At 39.9% G+C, this 25,625-nt stretch overlaps 1 protein-coding gene across 3 annotated transcripts in view; it reads right to left on the bottom strand.

Annotated features, from left to right (window-relative positions):
* EDNRA (endothelin receptor type A) overlaps positions 1–20,547 on the bottom strand; it is a 61,107-nt gene extending 40,560 nt beyond the window's left edge. Inside the window, exons 1-2 of one of the 3 annotated variants that reach the window (XM_007472003.1) lie at positions 20,117–20,518; positions 14,999–15,489 (exon numbers count right to left, since the gene is read on the bottom strand). In XM_007472003.1, the coding sequence (XP_007472065.1) occupies positions 14,999–15,418 (420 nt within the window). In that variant the 5' untranslated portion in view covers positions 15,419–15,489; positions 20,117–20,518. Of the gene's footprint in view, positions 1–14,998; positions 15,490–20,116 lie in introns of those variants that run through there. The other 2 variants (XM_007472005.1, XM_007472004.1) reach the window with 2 other exon arrangements.
* Between the last annotated feature and the right edge of the window lie 5,078 nt (positions 20,548–25,625).

Raw genomic sequence — 25,625 nt, 5'->3', positions numbered from 1 at the left:
ATGCCGCCGGGGTGGATAAACTTTTTCTGTAAATGGCCAGATAGTAAATATTTTGGGCTTTGCAGACCATCTGGTATCTGTCGAAACCATTTATGTAAGCAATGTAAACTTCATTTATAAAAATAGGCTTTGGGCCAGATTTGGCTCATGGCTGTAGTTTGCCCACCCCTGGGTCAGAGAATCAGACAGGATCAAGCCGAAGTGGTGAGTACTCAGTGCTTGCAAATTAGGCCCCAGAATATTACCTTAATGTGCACAATTTCCCCCTGGATTTACTTCCCTTCCTTTATGGTGACCCAGGAGCTGGAGGCATTTTAAGGTCACTCCATGAAACCAATAAAAATATTACTGTGAAGGTAACTATTTCCTCAGAACAAAAAGCAGGAAAAATTTCAACAAATCCTCTAAGTTTAAAGGCACAATCATAAGACTGCAAAGCCCAGTGTTCACACACTTCACAAAGTTCTGAATACCTTCTTGGCAGTATGTATTCAGGGCCTTGTAAGACTGCCATTGAATTCCATTTAAAATCTACTCAGTGGTTTTGATACATACAATTTCTTTTATGTGATGTTGAAATGCAAATTTTGGTGTTGATGTTAGGAAGGATTTTCTTTTAGATCTGTCTTCATATGCTACAATTTGGTAAATTTCTATAACAACCCTCCCTTACCATTTTGTCTTAGAATAATGTAGTAACCAGATTACAACTAAACCTCCAAGTTTTACCTAGCAACTGGCATCCCCAAATATGTCATTTAACAAAAATAACCTCAGAGAGATTGTCTGGAAAATTTCATCAATCCAACTTAAACTCTCAGAACATTTACTGTCTGAAATCAGTGCTTTTTAATCTGTGTTTCATGGGGTGTTTTAAAGTTTTAAAATAAATGGCCATTTACTGTAGCAGTAATGGAAAATGCTGAAACCTAATTTTATTTCTGTGTCTCTTGAGATTAATTTGATTAATTTTGGTTTAGCTGTATATACTACTCTAGGAGAAGGAGAGATGACAGTTTTTCTGTTTTTAAAGAAAATGTTAATAGGTGTTTTACATTCAAAATGTTATTTTTTTCAGTAAAATTGTGTTCAATGGTCTCAAAAATTTCAACAGAACACTGAACTATAACATTCGCCTGGCATTCAGGCTAACTTGATGGAATATATGTATCCTCACACAGAATGCAAGCCACTCAGAGGCACAGCTGTCCTAGATTTCTTTGTGTTTTCTGTAGACACTTAGTAAATGTGTGAGTTGATTTGGGGATTATCCAATATGAAGGCAGTTAATAGATTTGCTTTGAAAGGCCAAGAAGAATTGTAATGAACAAAGTTCAGACATATACCACACAAGCCTTTAGAGCTTTTAGAAAAGAATTCTGTCTAGGAAATTCTGCCTAGTTCCCCGTACTGTACCATGCCCTGGTGGTTCTCCAAAATTACTGATCAAAATATAAAAGGATTATGATAAAGATTTATGTTAAAAGCATATATATAGTATATAAATACATATGTTGATATTTAAGTATTCATGATCAAGATTTATATTAAAAGCATTTATTTAGTATATAGGTATATATGTTGATATTTAAGTGTTATATATATTTATATATACATGTTAAGTTTTATATATCTGTATATATTTATTTTTTCAGCAATATATATGCACACAAAAAGATGCATGTGAGAATGTCCATAGACGCACTATTCATATGAGCTCAAAATTGGAAACTACTTAAATGCCTACCTAAGTAGATGAATAAACACATTGTGGCATATTCAGACAGTGAAGTGCTATACAATAATGAGAATGAATAAGCTACAACTAAACTCAACAGCATGGGTTACTCTCACAAACATAGTGCTGATCAAAGGAAGCCAGACAGAAAAGATTATATGTCATATGGTTCCATTTACATAAAACACAAAAGTAGGCAAACAAATTCATGCTGTTAGAAGTCAGGAAAGTGGTTGCCTTGGGAGTTTGGGTAATTAGTGACCGAGGGACTTCTGGGTGCAGGTAATGTTCTGATTCTTGATCCTGGATACACAGATGTGTTCATTTGGTGAAAATTCATAGAGCTGACACTTAACGTACATTTTTTTTTGCATGTATATTACACCTCAATAAAATGTTGAAAATGTTTACAAAGTATTATGGCTCTTAAATGATGTAACACTACCCTAAATTTTCATAAATTTACCTTCTATAAGAACATCAAATCTGTGGAAACAAAGGAGATAGGCAGAGAAACACAGCATTTGTGACATACATGACATCATTTTGAAAGAGAAACGCTGGAGTATTCTAAACATTTTTGTCTTGTGAAACTAAGCTAAAAGTTCACAGTGGCCAGATTTTTAAAAATACACAGACATTCTACAGAATTGCTTTATCTGACATAAAACTCATGTGGGATGGGGCATAGTATGCTATTCAATATTTGGCAAAGAGATGTGTGCCCATTACCTTTTATATTTTGAAAGGAATGATTTTGGATATTTTGAACATGCTCAATATAGTTTGCTTTTAAAATTAGGGATATTAGGGACTTCCCTGGTGGTCCAGTGGTTAAGACTCCACGCTTCCAATGCAGGGGGCACGGGTTCGCCCCCTGGTTGTGGGGAACTAAGATCCCACATGCCGTGTGGCATGGCCAAAAAAAAAAAAAAAATAGGGATGTTAATAAAGTTCCTTATTCAAATAACTTCAGATTTAATGAAACCATTTCATTAAATTTCATTGTAAATTTTTTTTAAATTGAGGATTTCTAGCTTATTTTATTTTATTGAAGTATAGTTAATTTACAATATTACATTGGTTTAAGGTGTACAGCATAGTGATTCAGTATTTTTATAAATTATACTCCATGAAAAGTTATTACAAAATAATGGCTATAATTCCCTGTGCTATACAATATATCCTTGTTGCTTATCTATTTTATACATAGTAGTTTGTATGCCCCTATCTCCCCCCAAACCACTGGTGACCACTAGTTTGTTTTCTATATCTGTGAGTCTGTTTCTGTTTTGTTATATACATTCATTTGTTTTATATTTTAGATTCCACAAATAAGTGATATCATACAGTATTTGCCTTTCTCTGTCTGACTTACTTCACAAAGCATAATATTCTCTAGGTCCATCCATGTTGCCACAAATGGCAGAATCTCATTCTTTGTTTATTGCTGAGTAATAATCCATTGTGTACATACATACATCTTTGTTTTTAAATTTTTATTTATTTATTTATGTATGTATTTTTGGCTGCATTGGGTCTCCACTGCCGCGCATGGGCCCTCCCCAGCTGCAGCGAGGGCCACCCTTGGTTGTGGTGTGCGGGACCCCCACTGCAGTGGCCTCTCTTGTTGTGGAGCACAGGCTCCAGGCTTGTGGGCTCTAGAGCGCAGGCTCAGCACCTGTGGCACACGGGCCCAGCTGCTCTGCAGCATGTGGGATCCTCCTGGACCAGGGCCCAAACCTGTGGCCCCCGCATTTGCAGGCGGATTCCCAACCACTGTGTCACCAGGAAAGCCCTACAACATCTTTTGTATCCATTTATCTGCTTCCATACCTTGGCTATTGTAAACAGTGCTGCTATGAACATTGGGGTTGCATGTATCTTTTCAAGTTAGTATTTTCATTTTTTCCAGATATAAACCCAGGGATGGATCATATGGTAGTTCTATTTTTAGTGTTTTGAGGAACCTCTATACTGTTTTCCATAGTGGCTGCACCAATTTACATTCCCACCAACAGTGCACAAGTGTTCCCTTTCCTCCACATCCTTGCCAGTATTTGTTATGTGTAGACTTTTTGATGATGGCCATTCTGACAGGTGTGAGGTGATCTCATTGTTGTTTTGATTTGCATTTCTCTAACGCAAAGCTGAGTATCTTTTTATGTGCCTGTTAACATACGTATGTCGTCTTCGGAAAAATGTCTATTCAGGTGTTTGCCCCATTTTTTGACTGGGTTGTTTATTTTTTTGCTATTGAGTTGTACAAACTGTTTATATATTTTGAATATTAACCCCTTGTTAGTCATATCATTTGCAACTATTTTGTCCCATTTCATAGGTTGTCTTTTCATTTTGCTGATAGTTTCCTTTGCTGCACAAAAGCTTTTAAGTTTAATTGATCTCATTTATTTATTTTTGCTTTTATTTCTTTAGCCTTAGGAGATAAATCCAAAAACATATTGCTATGATTTATGTCAAAGCATATTCTATGTTCTCTTCTAGGAATTTTATGGTTTCAGGTCTTACATTTAGGCCTTTAATCCATTTTGAGTTTATTTTTGTATATGGTGTGAGGAAATGTCCTAATCTCATTGTTTTACATATATTAATAGCTGCCCAGTTTTCTCAGCACCACTTATTGAAGAGACTCTTTTTCCCACTTTATACTCTTGCCTTCTCCTTTGTCAAAGATTAATTGACTGAATATGCGTGTGGGTTTATTTCTGGGCTCTCTATCCTGTTCCATTGATCTGTATGTCTGTTTTTGTGCCAGTACCATACTGTAGCTTTGTACAGTAGTATAGTCTGCAGTCAGGGAGGGTGATACCTCCAGCTTTGCTCTTTTTTCTCAAGATTTTTTTGGCAATTCAGGGTCTTTTGTGGTTCCATATAAATTTTAGAATTATTTGTCCTATTTCTGTGAGAAATGTTATGGGTATTTAGATAGGGATTATATTAAATCTGTAGGTCGCTTTGGGTAGTATGGCCATTTTAACAATATTAATTCTTCCAATCCAAGAGCATGGGGTATCTTTCCCTTTCTTTGTGTCATCTTAAGTTTCCTTCATCAGTGTTTTATAGTTTTCAGAGTATAGGTCTTTCACCTCCTTGGTTAAGTTTATTCCTAGGTATTTTATTTCTTGCTTCTTTTTAAATATCATTTGAGACATATTCCCAAATGTCATCCATTATGCTTTCACATTACCCTTTTAATTCCTATGCATCTGGTCAATGCCTAAGGAGGAAGATCTAGAAATGCAACATTTAGTTTTATCAATAAAACCAGGTGTTTGTACCCCAACTGAAACCTTGGGATTGCCATAGACACTCACTTTTCTGTCTCATGCCACAAATTGCCTAGCCTGTCCAATGATAACTGGATGAGACACCAGTTTGGCAAAAAGTGTTCCTCTGAGCAGATAAGCAGATGTATATGTCTAGGCAATCAGTCCATCAAAGAACTTAACACTTCTTTTCATTTTTTAAAAATTTTATTTTCTGGCTCCCTTCCGTCAGTTGATCTCACCAACATGACAATGAGTATGGAATACAAAAATCTGTTTGACAGATGTTCCCATGCAATCTGCAAGACTTACAACATAAATGCTATTCTGGAGAGCAACCTCTGCTTCATACACATCTTCCTTTATAGTGTGTCACTTCTGTCTTAAATAAGCAACTAAAGAAGTATTGGGTTTAATGCAGGAGAGAAAAGAGGATGACTATTTTTGAACACAGTCTTTGAAAATATATTTCTGTACTAGGGAGGACATCTGGATGACTATCAAGTTTGCCTTATGAGGCATACGGAAGAGAAGCAATGTGGCAAGCTTAGCTAACAGCATGGCCTCTGGGATCAGACTGGATCCAAATCCTGGCTCTGCACCTCGCTAACTGTGTAGCCTTGAGGACATTCCTTAAACACTATGCCTCAGTTTATTCATTTTCAGGCAACAGTCATATAGGATAAGTTTACTGTGAGGATCAAATGAGTTAGCTTGGTACAGAGTAAATAGTAATTAGACTTTAGGTCATGTTATAAATTGGTATACATAACATACTTTAAGACTGCATATTTTTCCTGCATCGATTCAGGAAATGCTTCTCAGCACAGTAGCCGGCATGTTTTTGTTAAAATGTAAACCAGATCATGTCACTCATCTCCCCATAACCTTCCTTTTTTAAAAAAATTAATTAATTTCTTTTTGGCTGCTTTGGGTCTTTATTGCTGAGCGCGGGTTTTCTCTAGTTGTGGCGAGCGGGTGCTACTCTTCATCACAGTGCATGGGCTTCTCATCGTGGTGGCTTCTCGTTGCGGAGCGTGGGCTCTAGGCATGCGGGCTCAGTAGTTGTGGCACGCGCACTCAGTAGTTGTGGCTCGCGGGCTCTAGAGCACAGGCTCAGTAGTTGTGGCACACAGGGTTAGCTGCTCCGCGGCATGTGGGATCTTCCCAGACCAGGGCTCGAACCTGTGTCCCCTGCATTGGCAGGTGGATTCTTAACCACTGCGCCACCAGGGAAGTCCTGCTCATAACTTTGTAAAAGCTTCCTATCTCACTCAGAGAAAAAGGCTAAAGGCTTTATAAAGGTGTATACATAGGGTGACCACGCTTCCTATTTTTTCCAGGAGTCTTGGTTTATGCCTATTGTCCAGATGCAATTATTGATAGTGTCTACTTTCACTCTCAAAGCATCTTGGTTTGGACAATAAATTATATGGTCACCTATTGTTAGGCCCCACATTATCTGCTTCTCCCTATCACCTGCCCTACCCCAGTATCCCATCTGTTACTATTCTCTTCCTTCCACTCAACCACCATGGTTTCCTTGCTGCTCCTTTAACCCTCCAGGCACATTCCTGCCTCTGGGCCTTTGCACTTGCCATTTCCTCTGGCTGGATGCTCTCACTTTGGATAGGTGCATGGTTTGCTCCTTTTAAGTTCTAGTTTTTATTCAACATCACCTTGTATTGAGTTTTTCTTCAGCCACTCACACTAAGATGAATACCCTCTTCCTCTTCTTTTATTTCTCTTCCCTATTTTACTTTTCTCCTTAGCAGTTATCTCACATACTATATATTTACTTATTAACTTGACTGTTGTCTTGTTCTTCTACTAAAATGCAAACTCCACGAAGACAAGGATGATTGTTTTTCTTCACTGCTATTTCCCCAGTAACTGGTATATAGTAGGAGCTCAATAAATATTTATGAATGAATAAATGAAGAACATTCAGAGAAGACAGACCTGATGTAACTGAGTAACCAAATGGCCAATCAGTTGCCCATCTGCATTACTTTCTAGTATAAAATTTGATCTAAAAAATATTGGGTTGGCCAAAAAGTTCAGTTGGGTTTTTCCGTGAGATGTTATGAAAAACCAAAATGAACTTTTTGGCCAACCCAATAATAGGACTCCTGTGTTTAAGATAAGTGTTATGAGAAGCATGATTTGAGTAGATTCTGTTATCTATCCTAGTCTCCAAGTAAGTCGTGATGGCAAAAAATGTGGATGAAACTTTTAGAGAAGTTTAAATTATACAAAGTAACCTCTAAATTTGCACATCCACAAAAATGGTATTAAATCTGAGGGTACACTTGATTTTTCTTCTTGAATTCAGGAACACTGGGGATTTCAAACCTTCCAAATTTAAATAAATATTTTAGAGTGTGTGGTTTTGTAAAATCTTTGATGTTCAAATTTAAAAATAAGGCTATCAAATATTAACATTGAATGATATGTTCAGTTCTATTATTGAGTTTAATTTCAACTACTAACTTTATAATGAAGGAAAGTTTTTCCAAGAAAAACTAGACCTAGTTAAAAATAAAACTGTAGCTATAGAAAGCAGTTACTCTAGCTCTCAAGAGAATACGGTAGCTCCAGAAAGCAGTTGTAGAATTTCTGGCTGTATATCAAATTTATTTTGACAGAATTTCTTAGAACATTCCTTATCTAACCACTCTTGTCTTCAAATCAACTTCAGAGACAGTAAACTTCATACCTCTTTCATTTTAGTTCACACACGCTTTACACGAACTGTATACACTTTGTATGATAATAAAAAATAACACTCACATGCTAGCAACTCAAAAGATAAAGACACTATAGAAATATTTCAGAATAAAATAGCCAGGACATCTGCTTTTACTGCACAGAGTGCTGGAATTACTGCAATATTACACACACACACACACACACACACACACACACACACACACACACAGTGTATATGTGAAAATTCTTTTCTCAAAAGTAAAACATTTATGCATCACTATTTAAGTGAAGTTTAGAATACAGCAACCTCTTCTGTGATCTCAAGTGTCTGATGGAGGAATATCTTCAGCCACGATGCTTTACACAGCCCAACACCTTCCTAATGAGAAGGGGACTGAATCCGTCTCTCCCTCCTCAGCCATGGGAACGATCTTGCAGTTACGGATGGTTTCCATCCCCCATCCCTGAAACGGGAATAACTGTGCTGTGAACCAAATGCTGAGGGTTAGCCCAGTAACCTCACATGAGAATAATTACTTAACAGGACCATGAGAGAAAGCAATGAGGTTCCCAGACACAGGAAACGAAAAGTCAGAAGGGGAGGTAGAGTTGGAGAGGGTTCTGAAGCCTTTCCAGACAGCAACTTCCTTATAACAAACAGCAAGTTGGGTAATAAATGTATCACTCTGTTATTTTATATGTACATATATCCTTAAGTCAGCTGGTTAGCATAACGAACTTTTGCAATGTGCTTGTGTTTTAGCCATGCTAGAAAATCAACATGTTTCCTGTTCTCTAAATTAGTAAATAAAATCTTCTGTGATATGAATGTTCATTTTGATATTCCAAATCACTTGTAGGTTTAATATTTCAATCAAAACCACAATTACAACTATGCTCAAAGAATGCATATTGCACAGAAATCTTGCAAAGTGACTCTTCAATTGGTTATATGTACCGGAGAGAGAGGAAATTAAACAATATAATTCCGGGACCACAGAACAAGAACTCTTGACTTCTAAAGACAAAGGGACAAGGGGAAAACAACTCTAGGTTGACAGATTTTTCACAGATTTATGGACCCTGAGACATCCCTGGTTTGCAGGAAAAAAGTAGAGATTCAGTGAATTCAAAAAGCAAGTCTGCCCTTAGATCTGGAATTGCATGGAAGAAAAACATTCTTACAGAGGCAAATAGAGTATTTGAGCAAAATGAGTATTTTGCTCATGCATCAAATATTTTGAAAGCTGGGCACAGTGCTGGATGTGGAGATACAATGATAAATGAGAATCATGGCAGCGTGCCTCAGGGGACTTGCAGGCTAGTGGGGCAGACAGGCAAGCGAATTGGCAGGGACAACAGAGCGTGTGTTAGATGCTCTTAGGGGGTTACTAGAGGGTGTCATGGGAGCACATGAGAAAGGCACTGACCTAGTCTATGTTAGGGATACTGGCCAGACAAAGAGATGCTTCAGCTGAGATCTGAAGAATAAAGTGGAATAAGCCAGAGAAGGCATGAAGGAAAATATTCAAAGTAGAAGGATCTCTTGGTTAGCTGGAGTACTCTTGGTACTCTTGGTACTCTTGGTTAGCTGGAGTGAAGAGGGCTAGATGAAAAACATGAGGAGAGAGATGCCTGGAGATGAGGCAGGGTCAGAGCTATCTAACAAGACATGGTGAGCTGGAGTGCAATGCACCTTCAAGGGACAGAGAGCTTGGTGAAGGGACACATTTTCTCTCTTAAAATTCAGGGAATACAGTTTCTATACCTAATTTTACGATTATAGCGCTATTACTGGAATACCTGAGAAAGGCCTGTTTTTATTTGCTTGATGATGAGTAAAAGGCAAACATCTATCACATATGCAACGGTGTGTAATTGGATCAGCTTGGGGGAGTAGTATGTGCAGACCACAGATAATACCCTGTGCCTTGTCTGTAAACGAAGAATCCCTCTGACAAATCAACATCATCATCATCATCAATATTTTAATTTGAAGTCTCAGAAAAATCTGATTACAAGTATATTTTAGTGCTCCCTTCAGGAGCACATATACTAAAATTGGAATGATACAGAGAAGATTAGCATGGCTCCTGGGCAAGGATGACATGCAAATTTGTGAAGTGTTCCCATATTTTTTACTTATCTATGAAACAGAAACAGAGTCACAGACATAGAGAACAGACTTGTGGTTGCCAATGGGGAGGGTGAGTGGGGGAGGGATGCACCGGGAGTTTGGGGTGAGCAGACGCAAACTATTATATATAGAATGAGATAAACAAGGCTCTACTATATTCAATATCCTGTAATAACATATAATGGAAAAGAATATGAAAAAGAATATATATATATGTATGTGCAGTGGAATTATATATATATATATAAAAACTGAATCACTTTGCTGTACACCGGAAACTAACACAACATTGTAAATCAACTCTACTTCAATTAAAAAAAAGAAGTTAATTTTAATCATATCAAAAAGCATTAATTGAACAGCTACTGTGTTTGAGGCATACAACTTATATGTTGTGATATGTGTTTATCACAACATATATATGTGTTTCTTGATGTGTCAAGAAACAACTTTTGTATGGCTGCCCCAACAGGATGGATCCCAGTTGCACAAGATGTCAAAGGCTGTGTGAATATGGAGATAAACCGGCTTTGTGTGAATGTCTCTGGTTTCCACATTGCTCAGATCCTCTGCCAGAGCAACATATTGGGAATCTTGGCTTTTCATTGCAAAATATTCCTGATAATTTCATACAGAAATTTTGTTTATTTTTCATCGCTGTCCTCAGGAAGAGGTGATTGCTTAGAGTGGACTAAAGTAGTCAACAGCTGATTACTGGATGTATCACTGGCTGCTTCGTTTGTTCTCAGAGATCTGCTTTACCCCACACACTAAGTGGAGACATTATTCATCTACAGTATTATCTATGACGTCACTGGTTCCAACTCCCTGCTGTGCTGACATTTCTATGTCAAGTCATTGGACTCAACTGCCTCTCTCTTCCCATGACCATCATTCTCATCCTCTCCATTCTACTTCTCTCCTACATATATTTCTCCACACTTCTGTTTCTACTTAAGAGGCTAAGGTGCGGTGGTTTATGGGCATATCCGTGTGCACATCTGGGTGATGGTTACCTGGAAAGCACATGACACCAAGCTTTGGCCCACCCATGCACAAACATCACTTTCAGGGTTTCCACTCTATTCAAAATTAAAACCCATCTCCCTATAGATGACATTCTAGGGCATAAATAAATCATTAAAGAATATGATTATTAAATTCTATACTTCTAATCTATATTGGCATTTAGTCTTTGGGGGGCATTTTTGGATTCTAAACACAGATACAATGCCTTAAGTATTTTGCCATTGTAATGAATGTAAATATTTTATATACAGATTAATCTACTTGCCAAACTTTTTGCATTCCTTGAAAATTCAGGATATCAGATAGTGTAATTTCTTGACAAATTGAATCCATCATCAGTTTAGGTTACAAGTGTGAATATTTGAAAGGGTCTAACTCCTTTTCCTTCCTCTCTCCTGGTTTTGTCAGTCTGCTCATGAAATTAATGATATGTTTTTTGCACAATTCCAAATTAGAGTAATCCTTTGATAAATAATACTGTTTCTTTAACATTGCCATTTGAAAACCAAGAAGGTAATTGGCATTTACTTGCATCTTTTGGTTCCTTCTGTTTTACATTTTATTGTCTCAGACTGTCCAATTTTTGTCACCAGGTAGTTTATGTATGTGTGTGTGTGTGCACGTGCACGAGTGTAAACAAGGGCTAGAGGAATTTCTCTCCACTTTCTGGGTTATTTCTTCTCTATGAAATGTATATAACTCCAGACCTAATTCATTTTTAAATTTAGGATCTGTACATGCTTCAGCGGCAGCAATTTGGCGACTATATCCAGCCTCTCTGAGAATGACATTCAGGGCAGAGAATGTTACTTAGGGGTAGTGATGACATTCGGACAAGAGCTGCACGTGTGTGTTAGGAACCAGTAAGAAGCAGGAGCTCTTGGGGGTTTCTGAGCAGAGCAGCACTCGATAAGTACAAGCAAAGTCCAGTACAGCCTGGCAGAAGAAATCCTGAAGCTATAGAGATCAACTAGGAAATTTGGAAATTCAGATGTGTAGTGAGCCCCTCTTCCATGCCCACAGATGATCCAAAGCTACCCAGCACTAGCTGCACGGGATAATGACAGAACAGAAACAGCCTAGCCGTCTGATACACTTGCTGCATTGATTTTCAGTTGTGTTTTACGGCATATCAATATTTGAAACAGTTTCAGTACAACTCTTTCAAAGTGAGAGAAAGATAATAAAATGTGAATAGAAAGAACACTTTATCATGTGCTCTCCTTTTTCTTGTAATATTACTACAGTCTAATCAGCAAGTCTCACTTGCCCCAACATTCAATCTTCATACTCCTTTCACTGACTCTAACCTAGCTCAGTGCAACGTTCTCCCTCTGGAGACACCTTAAAACTGAGTCTAAAAGCAATTGATAGAATTGTTAAACACAACGACCTGTGCGATTTGAAAACTTATCTTTCTTTGATGAACATAGCAGGTCCTTTAAACCATTCTTCTTTCAACCTAATTCTAATAATAGGGGAGATAAAGAAGCTTCATGCATCCCTTTAATAGAATGTTCTTCAAGTCTATGCATTTTTCATCAGTACCTAAACATAATGGTAAAGTGAGACTGGATGGCTACTACTTTGCCCTGCAATGCAGAGGTAGCTTGACATGGTCAGAGGAATCCACAGATCTGATATATGAGACTCCAAAGCATCAGACTCTTAGAGCAGGAGGCAGCTGTGGAGAAAAGGCATGAGGACCTAGAGCACACATTGCTTAGAAGGATTTCTCTTGACTCTCCCGGGCAGAAGTCAGAGAAACAGTAACATCTTATGGTTTCCTAACCTAGAGGAATGGACTGCCAGGAGGAAGTAGAAATAACGCTCAAATATTGTGAGGTTTTTCTGTTTGCTCCAATGTTTTCCTCTTTTCCTCTGGAAGAAGATTGAAAGGACTAAAGAGTATTTCTTTCTTTAACCCCAAAGGTTTACTTTCTAAAATTAATGTTGGTTAAAGAACTCATTACATGAGTTTTAGAAAAACAGGAATTATACAAATGTACTTCCGCTATGAAAAAACACATCAATACAAAGTATTGGATTCCCAAGATGGAAGAATCATAAGGTCAGATAAGGAAGTGTCAGTTTTTGTCCATTGCTGTATGAATGTAAAACAAAGTTTTATTGGAATTTTCACCGAATTTGGAGATATTTCAGATGATCTGACTTAAAATGTTGCTACGGAATAGAAATGAAGTTTAGTCTCGTGAATAGCAGGTAGCACCTCAAAGAGATAAGGAAGTCTCCTTCTCAGCAGATATGGTTATGTCAAAAGCTGCTTTTGCACGTAGTCAAATGGGAATTATTAATCAGAGACGGTTATGTTATTTTCCTGAGCCATAATGGGTTCGTTAACTAGCTGTGTAAGTGTGAACAAAAAACGTTTAATACTCCGCATCGTGATTGTGAATGAGTCATGTCAACATTTTCAAATCTATTATTAAAGAGAGATGTCCCGAGGAAGTCGTGTTGAGTACGTGTAATATTTCACTAAGAGAAAATCAAAAACTTTTTAAAAGAAAAAAAGTTCTGTAGCATATGCTAAATATTTAAAATTATTTACATATTTTCGATTTTGCCTCCTAATTTGGTTCTGAAATCCTGCTTTGAGTTCAAATAGAAAACACATGTATTCATGCTCTTCTGTGGAAAGAGATGGTATGTGATTTAAAATTTTTTTCTTTTTTAAAAAATTTTGGCCATACTGCACGGCATGGGGGATCTTAGTTCACCGACCAGGGATTGAACTCATGCCCCCCGAGGTCACCACTGGCCTGCATTGGAAGGTGGAATCTTAACCACTGGACTGCCAGGGAAGTCCCTTAAATTTTTATTTGTTGTCTAATTTCCCCAATCTTGCAAACAGTGTATTGGAGTAATTTTGAGATGATTTTTCCTTGTAATGTTCAAAATTTTCATCATTGTTTTCATCTTTATGGTTAGACCACTGCTTTTTCTGGTAGGCTAGTATCATTTCACCACAGTTGGAGTGTATCTACTTGAAACCAAGATGCTACTATTTCACTTAAAACTAATCATGTCTTCAACTGACAAACTTTCCATTTCAAGTCATATTTCAGAATATTCTTGCTCAGAATAGTTTTGTTTCTACAGATAATACATAGAAGACAAAAAACTAAAGGCTGAGGAAAGTGCTTTCCCTGTGCTAGGAATAAAGACATTCTAAAACATCTGACACAGATGATGAAATTTCATTTGAATTTTAGCTCACTCGAATTCTTGCAGCAATTTCCCCCACACAACCACTAGACCAAATATGGAATAACTAATTCCTTTTGGCTTTAGTTGTTTTGGTACTAACTAGTCCCTAGGACAAGGTGATCACACCAACAGTGGGTGAGTTCTCTTCCTCTCCCACTCAGGCTCTAACTTTGATTGTCTTTGGATCCTTGTTGCCTAGCTCTGCAGCAGGCACACAGTAGGTGCTCCATGAATGTAAGCTGAAGCAATGAGGGAGGCAACAGTAAACTGATGCTTTTAGTAATGCTGCTCAATGAGGTCACCACTGGCCTGCCATCTCGTGCACCCGTTATCCCTAAGTTGCCCTAACTGCGGAAGCCAGCATGACCTTTGCCTTCAATCATCCAGGCAGTCAAAATAAAATAAGCCCTTCTCATTTCAAGCCATACTATGGATATCGGGCTTCGGAATAGCATCACATTGAAAAGGTAACAGAAACTGAAGATAAATTTATTTTAAGTACTTTTTGGGCTCAGCAGGTCTTACCCTGGAAATGGAATGTCAGAAAAATCCAGTGATCTTCCCCAGATTGCCCATCTACCCAGCAAGCTCACGGCTGGCATGAGAATCCCATTCATGCAATACCATGACTTTGAAGAGTCATCCCCGAAATACTATTTTGTTAACAATTAAGTTAGAAAGTCAGTGTCACATTTTTAACAAACAATAAAAATTTCAAATGTCACCCAGTTTTAAGAGAGCAGAAATGGCTCTCAGTAAAAACACAGACTAAAATTCCAAAAGACAGAAAAGTCTGCAGCACCCCTCTCAACTGTGGAATCACAGCATATGTTCCAACCTGCAAATGCATTTGTGGTTACTTCCTACCTTAAATACATTGATAGGGAGATCAATGACCACATAGATAAGGTCTCCGAGGGCAAGGCTGGCTATCAGTGCGTTGGGGCCATTCCTCATGCACTTGTTCTGGTAAATGATCCTGAGCAGGGTTGCATTCCCCACCATTCCCACGATGAAAATAGTACACGATATCACAGTGTTAATGTATTTGAAAGCTGAAGTAATCTTAGTCTGCTGTGGGCAATAGTTGTGCATTGAGCCATTGTTGGGGAGGGCCAAATTCGTGGGTCTATGCGTGGTAACCATGAAGCTGAGTTCTGTCCCACGAAAAGTGGTGAAATCGTCCACATGGGTGCTTAGATTTGTGCTGTAGCTCTCAGGATTATCACTGATGACACATCCAACCAGCGCCAACCCAAACAACACCCTGAGGCAAAAGGTTTCCATCTTGATGCAAATTTGAGGAAAGGTCTCTTATTCTTTTGCTTTGACACCCTTTTTTTTTTTTTTTTTTTTCCCTGAAAAGAGAAAAGAGAAAAAATAATTTTGGTTACAAAATACAGCTGCCAATAAGACTGTAGTCAATGATAATTACTGCTTCAATTAAAAAGCAGGATGTATCTGGTAATTAGATAAGATACATCTTTGTCAGGTTACCCCATGGAAGAACAAAAGAAGAAAAGATCAAAGCTCTACTAGGGCAAGTTATATCTCTGTATCCTGCCTCTATCTCTGTCTCTGTCTCTCTCGCTTTTGTCCATAGCTATACTTACACCTAGATTATAATATGAGGACATGGCAGTTTTTCCTTTGAGTAGTAGAGAATTAGTTACATTACACCTAGGCTGATAGCCTGAATTACAAAAAATCTTCACGAGTTGAGATAACAATATTTTACTTATTAATGGAAGAGAAAAGACATTATATGCTGAGTGAAAGTTATGTAATATTAAGGCATAAAATCACCAAATTCTGTAATTAACAATTCAGTATTCCAACATGTGTGCTGTTTTGCCAGTGGCAAATAATGAACATGAGAATAACATGCAGCTCAGGTAGCCATTTGAAGTGTTATGAAATGTTCATTTAAAAACAGAACTCTGGTTAACACCATCAATACATTTAACAATCTTAGTCATTTAAAATTGAGATAGTTGATAAAGACGGATATTTGCCAATGAATGAAACTAGGAGTAATAGACTTTCTCAGGCCAGGCATACTATTTGGTTTTCCAAACATCCTTTAAACATCCTTTATAGCTACATTGATTACGACCAGTCACTGTGCTGAGCACTTCACATGAGTGATGCCCTCTATTCCATACAATGACCCTCTGAAGCAGATACATGGTTCCATTATAAACACAGGGAAACATGAGGTCAAGTAGCTTGTCAAGGCCATAGCTGGTGTGGTGCTGCTGTGATTCAAAGGCAGGTTAGTCTGACTTTGAGCCTGAGCTCTTAACCACTAGACCATACTGTCTCTCATTCTCATGACTTCTTAGCATCTAAAGTGTTTTAACAATGTTTCCAGCGTTTTGAAGAAGCAATAGATTTTGGAGGTTAGTTAGATATTTTCAAAAGACCATTTCATTGTTTTGTTTTGTTTTGTTTTAGTCACTTGCAGAGAGCAAGTGGTCCTTCTTGTTCAGGAAGTCTAGGTTTCTACTTGAAGAAAAGATGCTGGGAAAATGAGGGAGGTTGGTGGTAACACAACAATTAAAGGTAAATAAAAACGGCTCTTCCCATTTTAATATTTTGCATATTTTCTGTGAATTTTTGTGAATCTTTAAATGAAGGCCATAAGCTCATTTATGATGATGTAAGTGTGTGTGTATGATGAATACACCCAGGTCACAATTTAAGTTTTAAGAATTGTGTCCTTTTGAGTCTATTCATGGTTGATATGAATTTTGATATGAACTTTTAGGAATTTTGACAGTTATCTTGGTTATCAACAAAGTTTAGGGCTTAGTCGATATATGGATGAAATAAGATTTACTCAAGTTGTACAGAAGGTCGAAAATAAATATAAGGTGCAAATACTGCATACTTCTGCCTTCCCCAGAGATTTCCCCCCAGGAACCTGAATTAATAATAACATTTTACATATAGTAGTAATCTACTATATACAGTATTTGTTGTCTGACTTGAGTTTTACAACTCTAGGTAGGCAGGACAATATCATGAGGAAACTGAGCCTTGAACAAGTTGTCACATTTTTGTGGCCAAGAAATGGCAGGACAGGCAAAACACCTCACTCTACTTTGCTCATAAGACTTGACTCAGTCAAGTCTTAAAATATCAGTTTTTCTAAGCTAGGGGCATACTGGGCATACAGTTCTGCCTAGACTTAATTATAAGTAGTTTGCAGTTTTGTTTTGTTTTTTTCCTGCTTCTTACAGTTTGGAGTATTTGACCAAATGTTGATAGACCTACGAAACGCCGCTATTTCCATTGCACCGTGGAGACCAGAACTCTAAGAACAAAGCATATTGTCATCCTCCCCTTCAGATCAGAGATGGCAAAAAGGAAATCCTTCAGTAATTTGTGCTGTTTAATGACTAAAGCCTCCCAGTTGCCTAATAGGAATGAACCTTCAGAAAGAGTTTTCTTAAAAGTAAAAGAGAGGCCTTTTCCAGAAATGGAATGGCTCTTTGTCCATCAGAGTCTGCTAGGAGGCTGTTTCGTGAACTGACCTGGCTATCTATGGTGGGTTGACACCACTCACAAAAGTACCACTCGTGTTTGAACATCAGCACACTGGTTTGCTTGGTGAGCTGATTACCTCAGGAGCTGAGAAGTCTTATCAAAGCTGTGGGTTCTTATCAAAGTGTGCGCCAGCTACCATGAAAACCACTTTCTTTCTCCTCCAACAATGACGCCACCACAGAAATCATTTCTGAAGACATCTCTTTCAGCTCTCTACACATATGAAGCTGCAGAACTAAGGGATACCTGGCAAAGGCACGTGGCTGCCATGCCATCATTGGGTGAAAAATACAAAATCAAAGGAAAAAAACCCTCTCCAAGCTTATTTCTCTAAGTCACGCTGTGCTTCAGATCATCAGTCATAATCCGTCATAGCTCTAGTGAAGCACCTCAGGTTCAGACCTGAAGGACATGGTTTATAGATTCAGCATTCTTCATATTTGGGGTCTAAGGATTTGCTGGAGTTCAAAAGCTACCATTAAGGGCTTCCCTGGTGGCGCAGTGGTTGAGAATCCGCCTGCCAATGCTGGGGACACAGGCTTGAGCCCTGGTCCGGGATCCCACATGCTGCAGAGCGACTAAGCCCATGCACCGCAACTACTGAGCCTGTGCTCTAGAGCCCACGAGCCACAACTATTGAGCCCGCGTGCTGCAACTACTGAAGCCCGCGTGCTGCAACTACTGAAGCCTGCATGCCTAGAGCCCATGCTCTGCAACCAAAGAAGCCACCGCAATGAGAAGCCTGCACCACAGTGAAGAGTAGCCCCCCACCCTCCTGTGCACAGCAACAAAGACCCAATACAGCCCAAAATAAATAAATAAAATAAATAAATTTATTTTTTAAAAAAGCTATTATTAAGCAAGAGGACTGAATCCTTTGTGCTTTAACAGTTTAACATCTCAGACTCCCAGGATCAAAGTTCACTCGTAATTAGCAATTTGGAAATTCCGACCTTACCCACAAGGCAAGAGTTTAGAGCAGGTAATTTACAAGAAACGACTGCCAAGGTGTTTCTCAATTGCTTAACACAAAACAGAGGGAATGGGAGGAGTCATAAATACCTACAAGAGGAGGAATAAACCAAATAAACTAGGAACTTCGAAATAAGTTTTTTTGGTGGGTCTTGCTCGGTGGGTAAGAAATTAGTAACTCTCCTGACTGACAACGCCTGACTTTAATATGCCTCCCAGCCCCCCCCCCCCCCCCCGCCACCACCACCAGCCTCACGGCTGGGGCAGAGGAAAAGGACCGGGAAAAGGCCAGGATTGACATCACTGTTTTGCTGCGGGCACGTTCTTGGGGCACGTTGAGGCTTCTTTGGAGAGCCCCATGGAGGTCTTCCATGCCCCTGTTTCCAGGCAAGGAGGACAGGGCCAGGACACAGCCACATGCACACACACACATACACGCACTCACACACCTCCCTGCCTTGGCACTGGGGAGCGGACAGAATAAACTTCTGACTGAAGCTTGTGCTAGAAAGCTGCCTTCTCTCTCCCAGTTGTCCCTTACCCTAGAGCAGGGTCATTTCTGGCCCCAGCTGGCAGGGGTGACAACATGAGAAGGGCTCCAGATGCTTCAGGGTCTTGGGCACCCAGCCGAATGTCTCAGACTTGAGTGTATGGGCAGTGGGGAGCCATGGGCAGGCTGGGGGCAATGGAGAGACACCACCGGATCTATCCCGTGGAACAGCAGCATCTGAGCATGGAAAGGATGCACTTCTGGGCAGGACTTCGTAAGCCGGTGGCCGTCCGCGGCGGTGGACGAGCTGAGCGTTGCTGGCTCCCACCCTACTTGTCCCCCCCCTCCGCCGTCTGGTCTATCCCGGAACGCCATTAGGATGGTGTAAACGGAGGCTGATTATCGGGAGACAGCCCTTGTTCTCGGCACGTGAAGGGCAACAAGTGTCCATGAAAGGAGGGCACAGAACAAAACGCCCAGACCTCCACGGGCAGGTTTCCAAACTCGTTGTCCTGGGGTTTTTCCAGACACATCTGTTCCTCACACCCAGTGCCCTTGGCTACCCTTGGCATGCCCCGGGCGTGCGGGAGAAGCAGGCTGCGGGGCAAACTTCACAAGTAGTCTCTTGAGCCAACAACAAGGGCGTGAGGTTCCACAAAGTTCTCGCAAGCCTCGGGGAAACGGAGACCCGAGGAGAACTGCTGCTTTTCTTTTGACTAAAAATCCGACGCCCGCCTGGGAAGGCTGAGGCGCTTTGGATCAGTTTCCCAAACCCCCAACGTGCCCGGAGCGCACCCCGCCCAGGAAAAGCGCCCGCGCCGCCTCGCGCCCTCTGGCAGGTGATGCCAGCCCTGGTGCAGGAGGTGCAGGCGCCGGGCTACAACGCTCCAGGCTCGCCTCTCCTCCCGACCGAAGGGCCCGCCGGCGTCTCCCCTACCCAGCTCGGGACCCCTAAAGAAAAAGAGTTGCACCGACCGTGGAGCTCGGCGGGCGCGGACGGCTGCCCGGTCCGCGTGCGGCGCCTGGGCAAGAGGAAGCCGAGACGGCGAGGGTGGGTGGCGAGTGTCCCGGGCTTCGGCGCTGCAGCGGCCCCGGCTGCACCGCTGACTCCGCTTCGCAAAACTTCCTGGGCACGGCTTCTCTGGGGAGGTCCGGAGGTCCTCCCCGAGCCGCCCGCCTCCGGCCACCCGGTGGGATGGAGCGTCTCCACCTCCCGTCCGCAATCGCCAGACCAAAGGGATGACTGTGCGCGCGCACGAGGGCTCGCAAGAAAAGGAAAACTCCGGAGGAACACGCCTCCCGCCTGTCCTCCCCTTCTCCCAAAGCTCCCAGACCTTCTACTCCACTCCAGGGCGGCAAGAATGTCCAAACCTTCCAGCCCTCCAGGGATGCAGCCACTATAAAGCACTAGGCTGCCGCCCCCTCCCAGGCCCTGAAGGGTAGGAGTCTTTTTAACTATTTCCTTCCTGAAATGAAAGTGGTGGTGAGGGGACGGTGATCGAGGAGGAGGGTAGTTTAACAGACAAGACTCAGAACTCAGGAAGGCCTTGCAGAGAAAACTTTCCTTTCCCATTAAGTGCAGGCACATTTGATCGGGAGGGAGCGACTGCAGAGTCAGGATCCGAGCGTGGTTTCTGCTCTGCGTTCCCTGCCCCTTTGCTTGTCTTGTACGTTCCCCCTTAAGCTTATAGCAAGTAAAAGAGCCAACGTGGACAGCAGTTTACTGGATCAAGGACGTTTTGTTTCTATCTTGTCCCTTGAATCCAGCACCCCAGGGCTACCTAGTACTGGCCCAGGGCAAAGCAGGAGCCCTTGGAGAGATTGTGGAAGGGTCCAGTATGTGGCTCCGAGAAATCCACGATTCCTCAAGAAATCCAAGCAGGGAGAATGCAGATGCTGCAGAAGGTGGGTTTCAACATGTCTATACCATAGAGAGTTTATCCTAAATGGGGTCGTGGGAGAGGAGATGAGGGAAAAAGGCCATTGCCTTGACAGGTGAGAAAAAATCAAGGCCCCTTGAAAACGAAACCCTTGTACACTGTCGGTGGGAATGTAAATTGGTACAGCCACTGTGGAAAACAGTATGGAGGTTCCTCAGAAAACAAAAAAAATAGAACTACCATATGATCCAGCAATCCCACTCCTGGGTATATATCTGAAGAAAACTGAAAACACTAATTCGAAAAGATACATGCACCCCAGTGTTCATAGCAGTGTTACTTACAGTCACCAAGATATGGAAGCAACCCAAGTGTCCATCAATAGATGAATGGATAAAGAAGATGTGGTATATATACATATATATATATATATATATATATATAATGGAATACTACTCAGCCATAAAAAGAACAAAAATTTGCCATTTGCAACATGGATGGACTTGGAGGGTATTATGCTTAGTGAAATAAGTCAGACAGAGAAAGACAAATACTGTAGGTAATCACTTATATGTAGAATCTAAAAAATAAAAAAAACTACTGAATATAAGAAAAAGGAAACACACGGAAATAGAGAACAAACTAGTGCTTACCAGTAGGGAGAGGGAAGAGGGGAGGGACAAGATAGAGGTAGGGGATTAAGTATAAACTACTGTGTATAAAATAAATAAGCTACAAGGATATATTATATAGCAGTATTTATCTATTATATAGCAGTATTATATAGCAGGGAATATAGCCAGTATTTTATAATAACTTTAAATGGAGTATAATCTTTAAAAATTGTGAATCACTATGTTGTGCACCTCTAACTTATATAATATTGTAAATTAACTACACCTTGATAAAATCACAATATGAGACAATATTTAATAACCTGAGTAAATGTTCAATATCAAGAAAAGAGTAAAGATAAAACGTTCTATGGAAAAATATAATCAAGGGCTCCTTAGAGAAGGCCTTGCCCAGAGTCCTTCAATGCATTGTTGGTATGAGGCACATTGTGCAAATGTGAGTTTGGAGTCACATTATATTACAGACTGTTCTGATTATCAGCTGCAGCTAAAGAAAATCACCCTAAAATGGTAGTGGTTTAAAACAACATACCTTAGTCATCAATCTGCAATTTGGGCGGGACTTGGCTGGAACAGCTCGTCATCTTTGCTGGGCCTGGAGGCTCCACTTCCAAGATAGTTTGCTTTCTCGGTAATGAGTGTTGGGTTTTCTCTATGTGTGTCTCCCTACAAAGTGGTTTATGTTTCCTCACAGCATGGTGGCTGGGTTCCAAGAAGGAGTGTCCCAAGAGACAGGAAATGGTAGCTGCCAGTTTCTTAAAGTCTGGGCCTAGAAACTGACATAGTGTCACTTCTGCGAATTCTATTAGTGAAGCAGTCACAGATCCTAGATTCAAGGTGAGGGAATACAGACTTCACCTGTCAATGCAAGGCATGTCAGAGGATTTGAGGGGCATTTTGTAATACTATCAAAGAGATCCACAGAATACCACTGTTGAAAGGGACCTTAATTGTCACCTAGTCCAATGGGCTGGGTATTACCCTGTGCATTAATCTGTTCTATCTACAGCTTCCTCACGTTGAAGAGTCAGCCAGAATAATTAATAGCTTTTATAAGTGCCTTTGTTTGCACTTTTAAAAAGGTGCCCCTTTAGGCACAAGGCTTGGCAAGCTGACAATATTTTCAGGGAAGAAAAAGTCCTACACCAGGGTTCAAACCTTGGCATGTGAAACATGTGCTGGTTTTTAGCCCCCATTCACCCTATGACCAGACACACTTGGTTGGACAGTACAGCCTGCACAACTGAACATGGCAGTCTATTCGGTCTTTGGTAGAGCACATCTATCAGCCTCTACCTCCTGGGACAGCTCATCCCACTGTGGTGCAGGTCTAATTGTTCAAAGTCTTTTCTTCATACTCATTAGGATGGCTATTATCCAAAAGCAGAAAACAAGTGTTGGTAAGGATGTGGAGAAATTGGAACCCATGTGTGTCGCCGATGGGAATGTAAAATAGTGCGGCAGCTGTGGAAAACCGTTTGGCAGTTCCTCAAAAAATTAAACAGAAAATTACTGTGTGATCCAGCAATTCCATTTCTGAGTATATACCCAAAATAACTGAATGCAGGGACTTGAACAGATATTCACATACTTATATTCATAGCAGCGTTATTTACAATAGCCAAAAGATGGAAATAACCCAAATGCCCATCTATGGATGAATGGACAAATAAAATGTGGTATATATATGTAACCTGAAATATTATTCAGCCTTATAAAGGAAAAAAATTCTGATACATGCTACAACATAGATGAAACTTGAAGACATTATGCTAAGCAAAGTAAGCCAGATCCAAAAGGAGAGCTATTGTATGAATCCACTTATATGAGGTAGTTAGAATAATAGTCAATATCTTAGAGACAGAAAGTAGAATGATGGTTACCAGGGACTTGAGGGAGGGAGGAATGAGGGTTTATTGTTTAATGGGTTTCAGAATTTCAGTTGGGGGTGATGAAAAAGTTCTGGAGGTAGATGGTAAGGATGGTTGCACAGCAATGTGAATGCACTTACTGTCACAACCATACACTAAAAAATGGTTAAAATGATGTTTATTTTAAGTATATTTCACCACAATAAAAGATATTCTTCCTGACATTAAGCTGAAATCTGTCTCACCATAATATTACCTTTTGATTGGCCCTATAAGTTCATAAAAACAGTTTTCTGTCTCTTCTGAGAAAGATCTTCAGATATAAACAAATATGTTTATGTACATCACCAGCACAGATCTGCCTTTGTAAGACTTTGGGGTTGCCTCATTCCAGGTGAGAACAGCATGAACTTTAGTCGTTGAAGATTTATTTTCTCATCTTCTCCACTTTACTTTCAGGAAAATGACTCCAGTGGATTTAAACCAGTGGTCGTTCAAATTAACTACCTCCAGTAACCCCTCTCCCTATAGCCAAGACTTTAAATACTTGCCTCACTATTGTATTCCCTGCTTTGTACTTTTAATGAACATATAATTCACATATTTGACTAAGTTTCTCAACTCAACTTCCAAAGGTTATTTCTTTTCCCTGAAAGGTGGGTTAGAAGGAATCTGCAGGTCTTCTGGGTTTCAGGGAGACTTTCTCAATCACACTTGACCTCTAGTTCATGCAGCTCATTAAGTGGAGCATTACTGTAATGGTATTTACAATGGTTTTTCTCAGCATCACATTATCATTATTGATTTCCTGGACAATAATTGCAGAAGATTAAGAAGTACTCAAGATACCACTTAAAAGCTAACTTTTCATGTGTCCTTGGGGGTAAATGTTCTTATGAATTTAAGTTTCTTGATTCAAATGTGCAGATCCATTTCACAATCGCTAATTCCTTAGCTCCTCATATCTGAACTGCAATAAAGGATCTGAATCGCACAGTATTTGCTAGGAATGTTGTGTTCACTTTAAGGCTCCCTGGGGGCAATAAAACATGATGGGTTCAGGGAAGAACCACAGAGATAAAGAAAGACTGGACAGCCGGTTGTGAGAAGAAAGATGGAGAGATTGGGGAAGTGTACACCAAATCCTGAACCTGTCACTGCAGCACTGGGCAGTATCATGGCTGAGACTCACTATTGGCAGAGAACATCACTGACCTGGAGGAGAAAAAGCAAGCCTTGTGATTTGAAGGTCCATTTTTAATTAAAATTCACCATAGGCAGTTTGTTTCCAAAAGGAAGTATTCCAAAATGCTAGGTTGTAGAGGGGTTGCTGAAGATTCTAGAAGTTTTCTCACTGCAACAATACTGCACCTGGTGGTCAAGACTGCAGGGTATCTCATCAAAATATACCGAAGGCATAATTATGTAGCCCAGTGTTTTGTAAACTGCTGGCGGCCTCATAAGAGGGCTGAAAAATCAGTCAATCTTAGCATCACTCATGACTGGATGAGCAGATATTAGGTGTCCTCTGATGACATATTCCATCTGGCCCAAAATGTTTAACTTGAATCAAGACTTTAGCTATTCTTGTTTCCAGGAAAGATAGGAGATAAACACACAAGTTAAACAAATACCATGAAGAAGCAAATAGGTAAATCCAGAAAGTATGACATTTTACTCTTCAGTGAATTAATCAATAAAAAAGCGATATTTTTCTAGATTATAAGAGACTTAAAGGAGCACAACAACCAGTTACACCATCCTGGATTGGATCCTGGCTTGGAGAAACCAATTATAAAGGACATTTTTTTGAGAACTGGGAAAATTTAGATTTGGACTTGGTATTAGATGTTATTAAGAAATTGCTAATTTAATTAAATGTCATTATTTGGGGCATATAGAAGAATGGTCTTATCTTTTTGAGATTCTTTTAGGGGAGATACAATTTACTTTTAACTACCAAAGCAGAAACAAAAATGACAGGAGTTAAAAAAAAAAAAAAAAAAAAAAAAAGAAGAGTAAAAAAGTACCTGAAGTCTTGGCACATAACAGGAGCTCAGTAAATGATAGATCTTTTCACTTTCATTTCTTCCT

This window comes from Lipotes vexillifer, unplaced genomic scaffold (genome assembly GCF_000442215.2).
Source record: "Lipotes vexillifer unplaced genomic scaffold, Lipotes_vexillifer_v1.1 scaffold269, whole genome shotgun sequence".
NCBI classification, from domain to species: Eukaryota; Metazoa; Chordata; class Mammalia; order Artiodactyla; family Lipotidae; genus Lipotes; species Lipotes vexillifer.
Note: the sequence above shows the minus strand (reverse complement) of the source record. Positions and strands in the feature narration are given on the sequence as shown.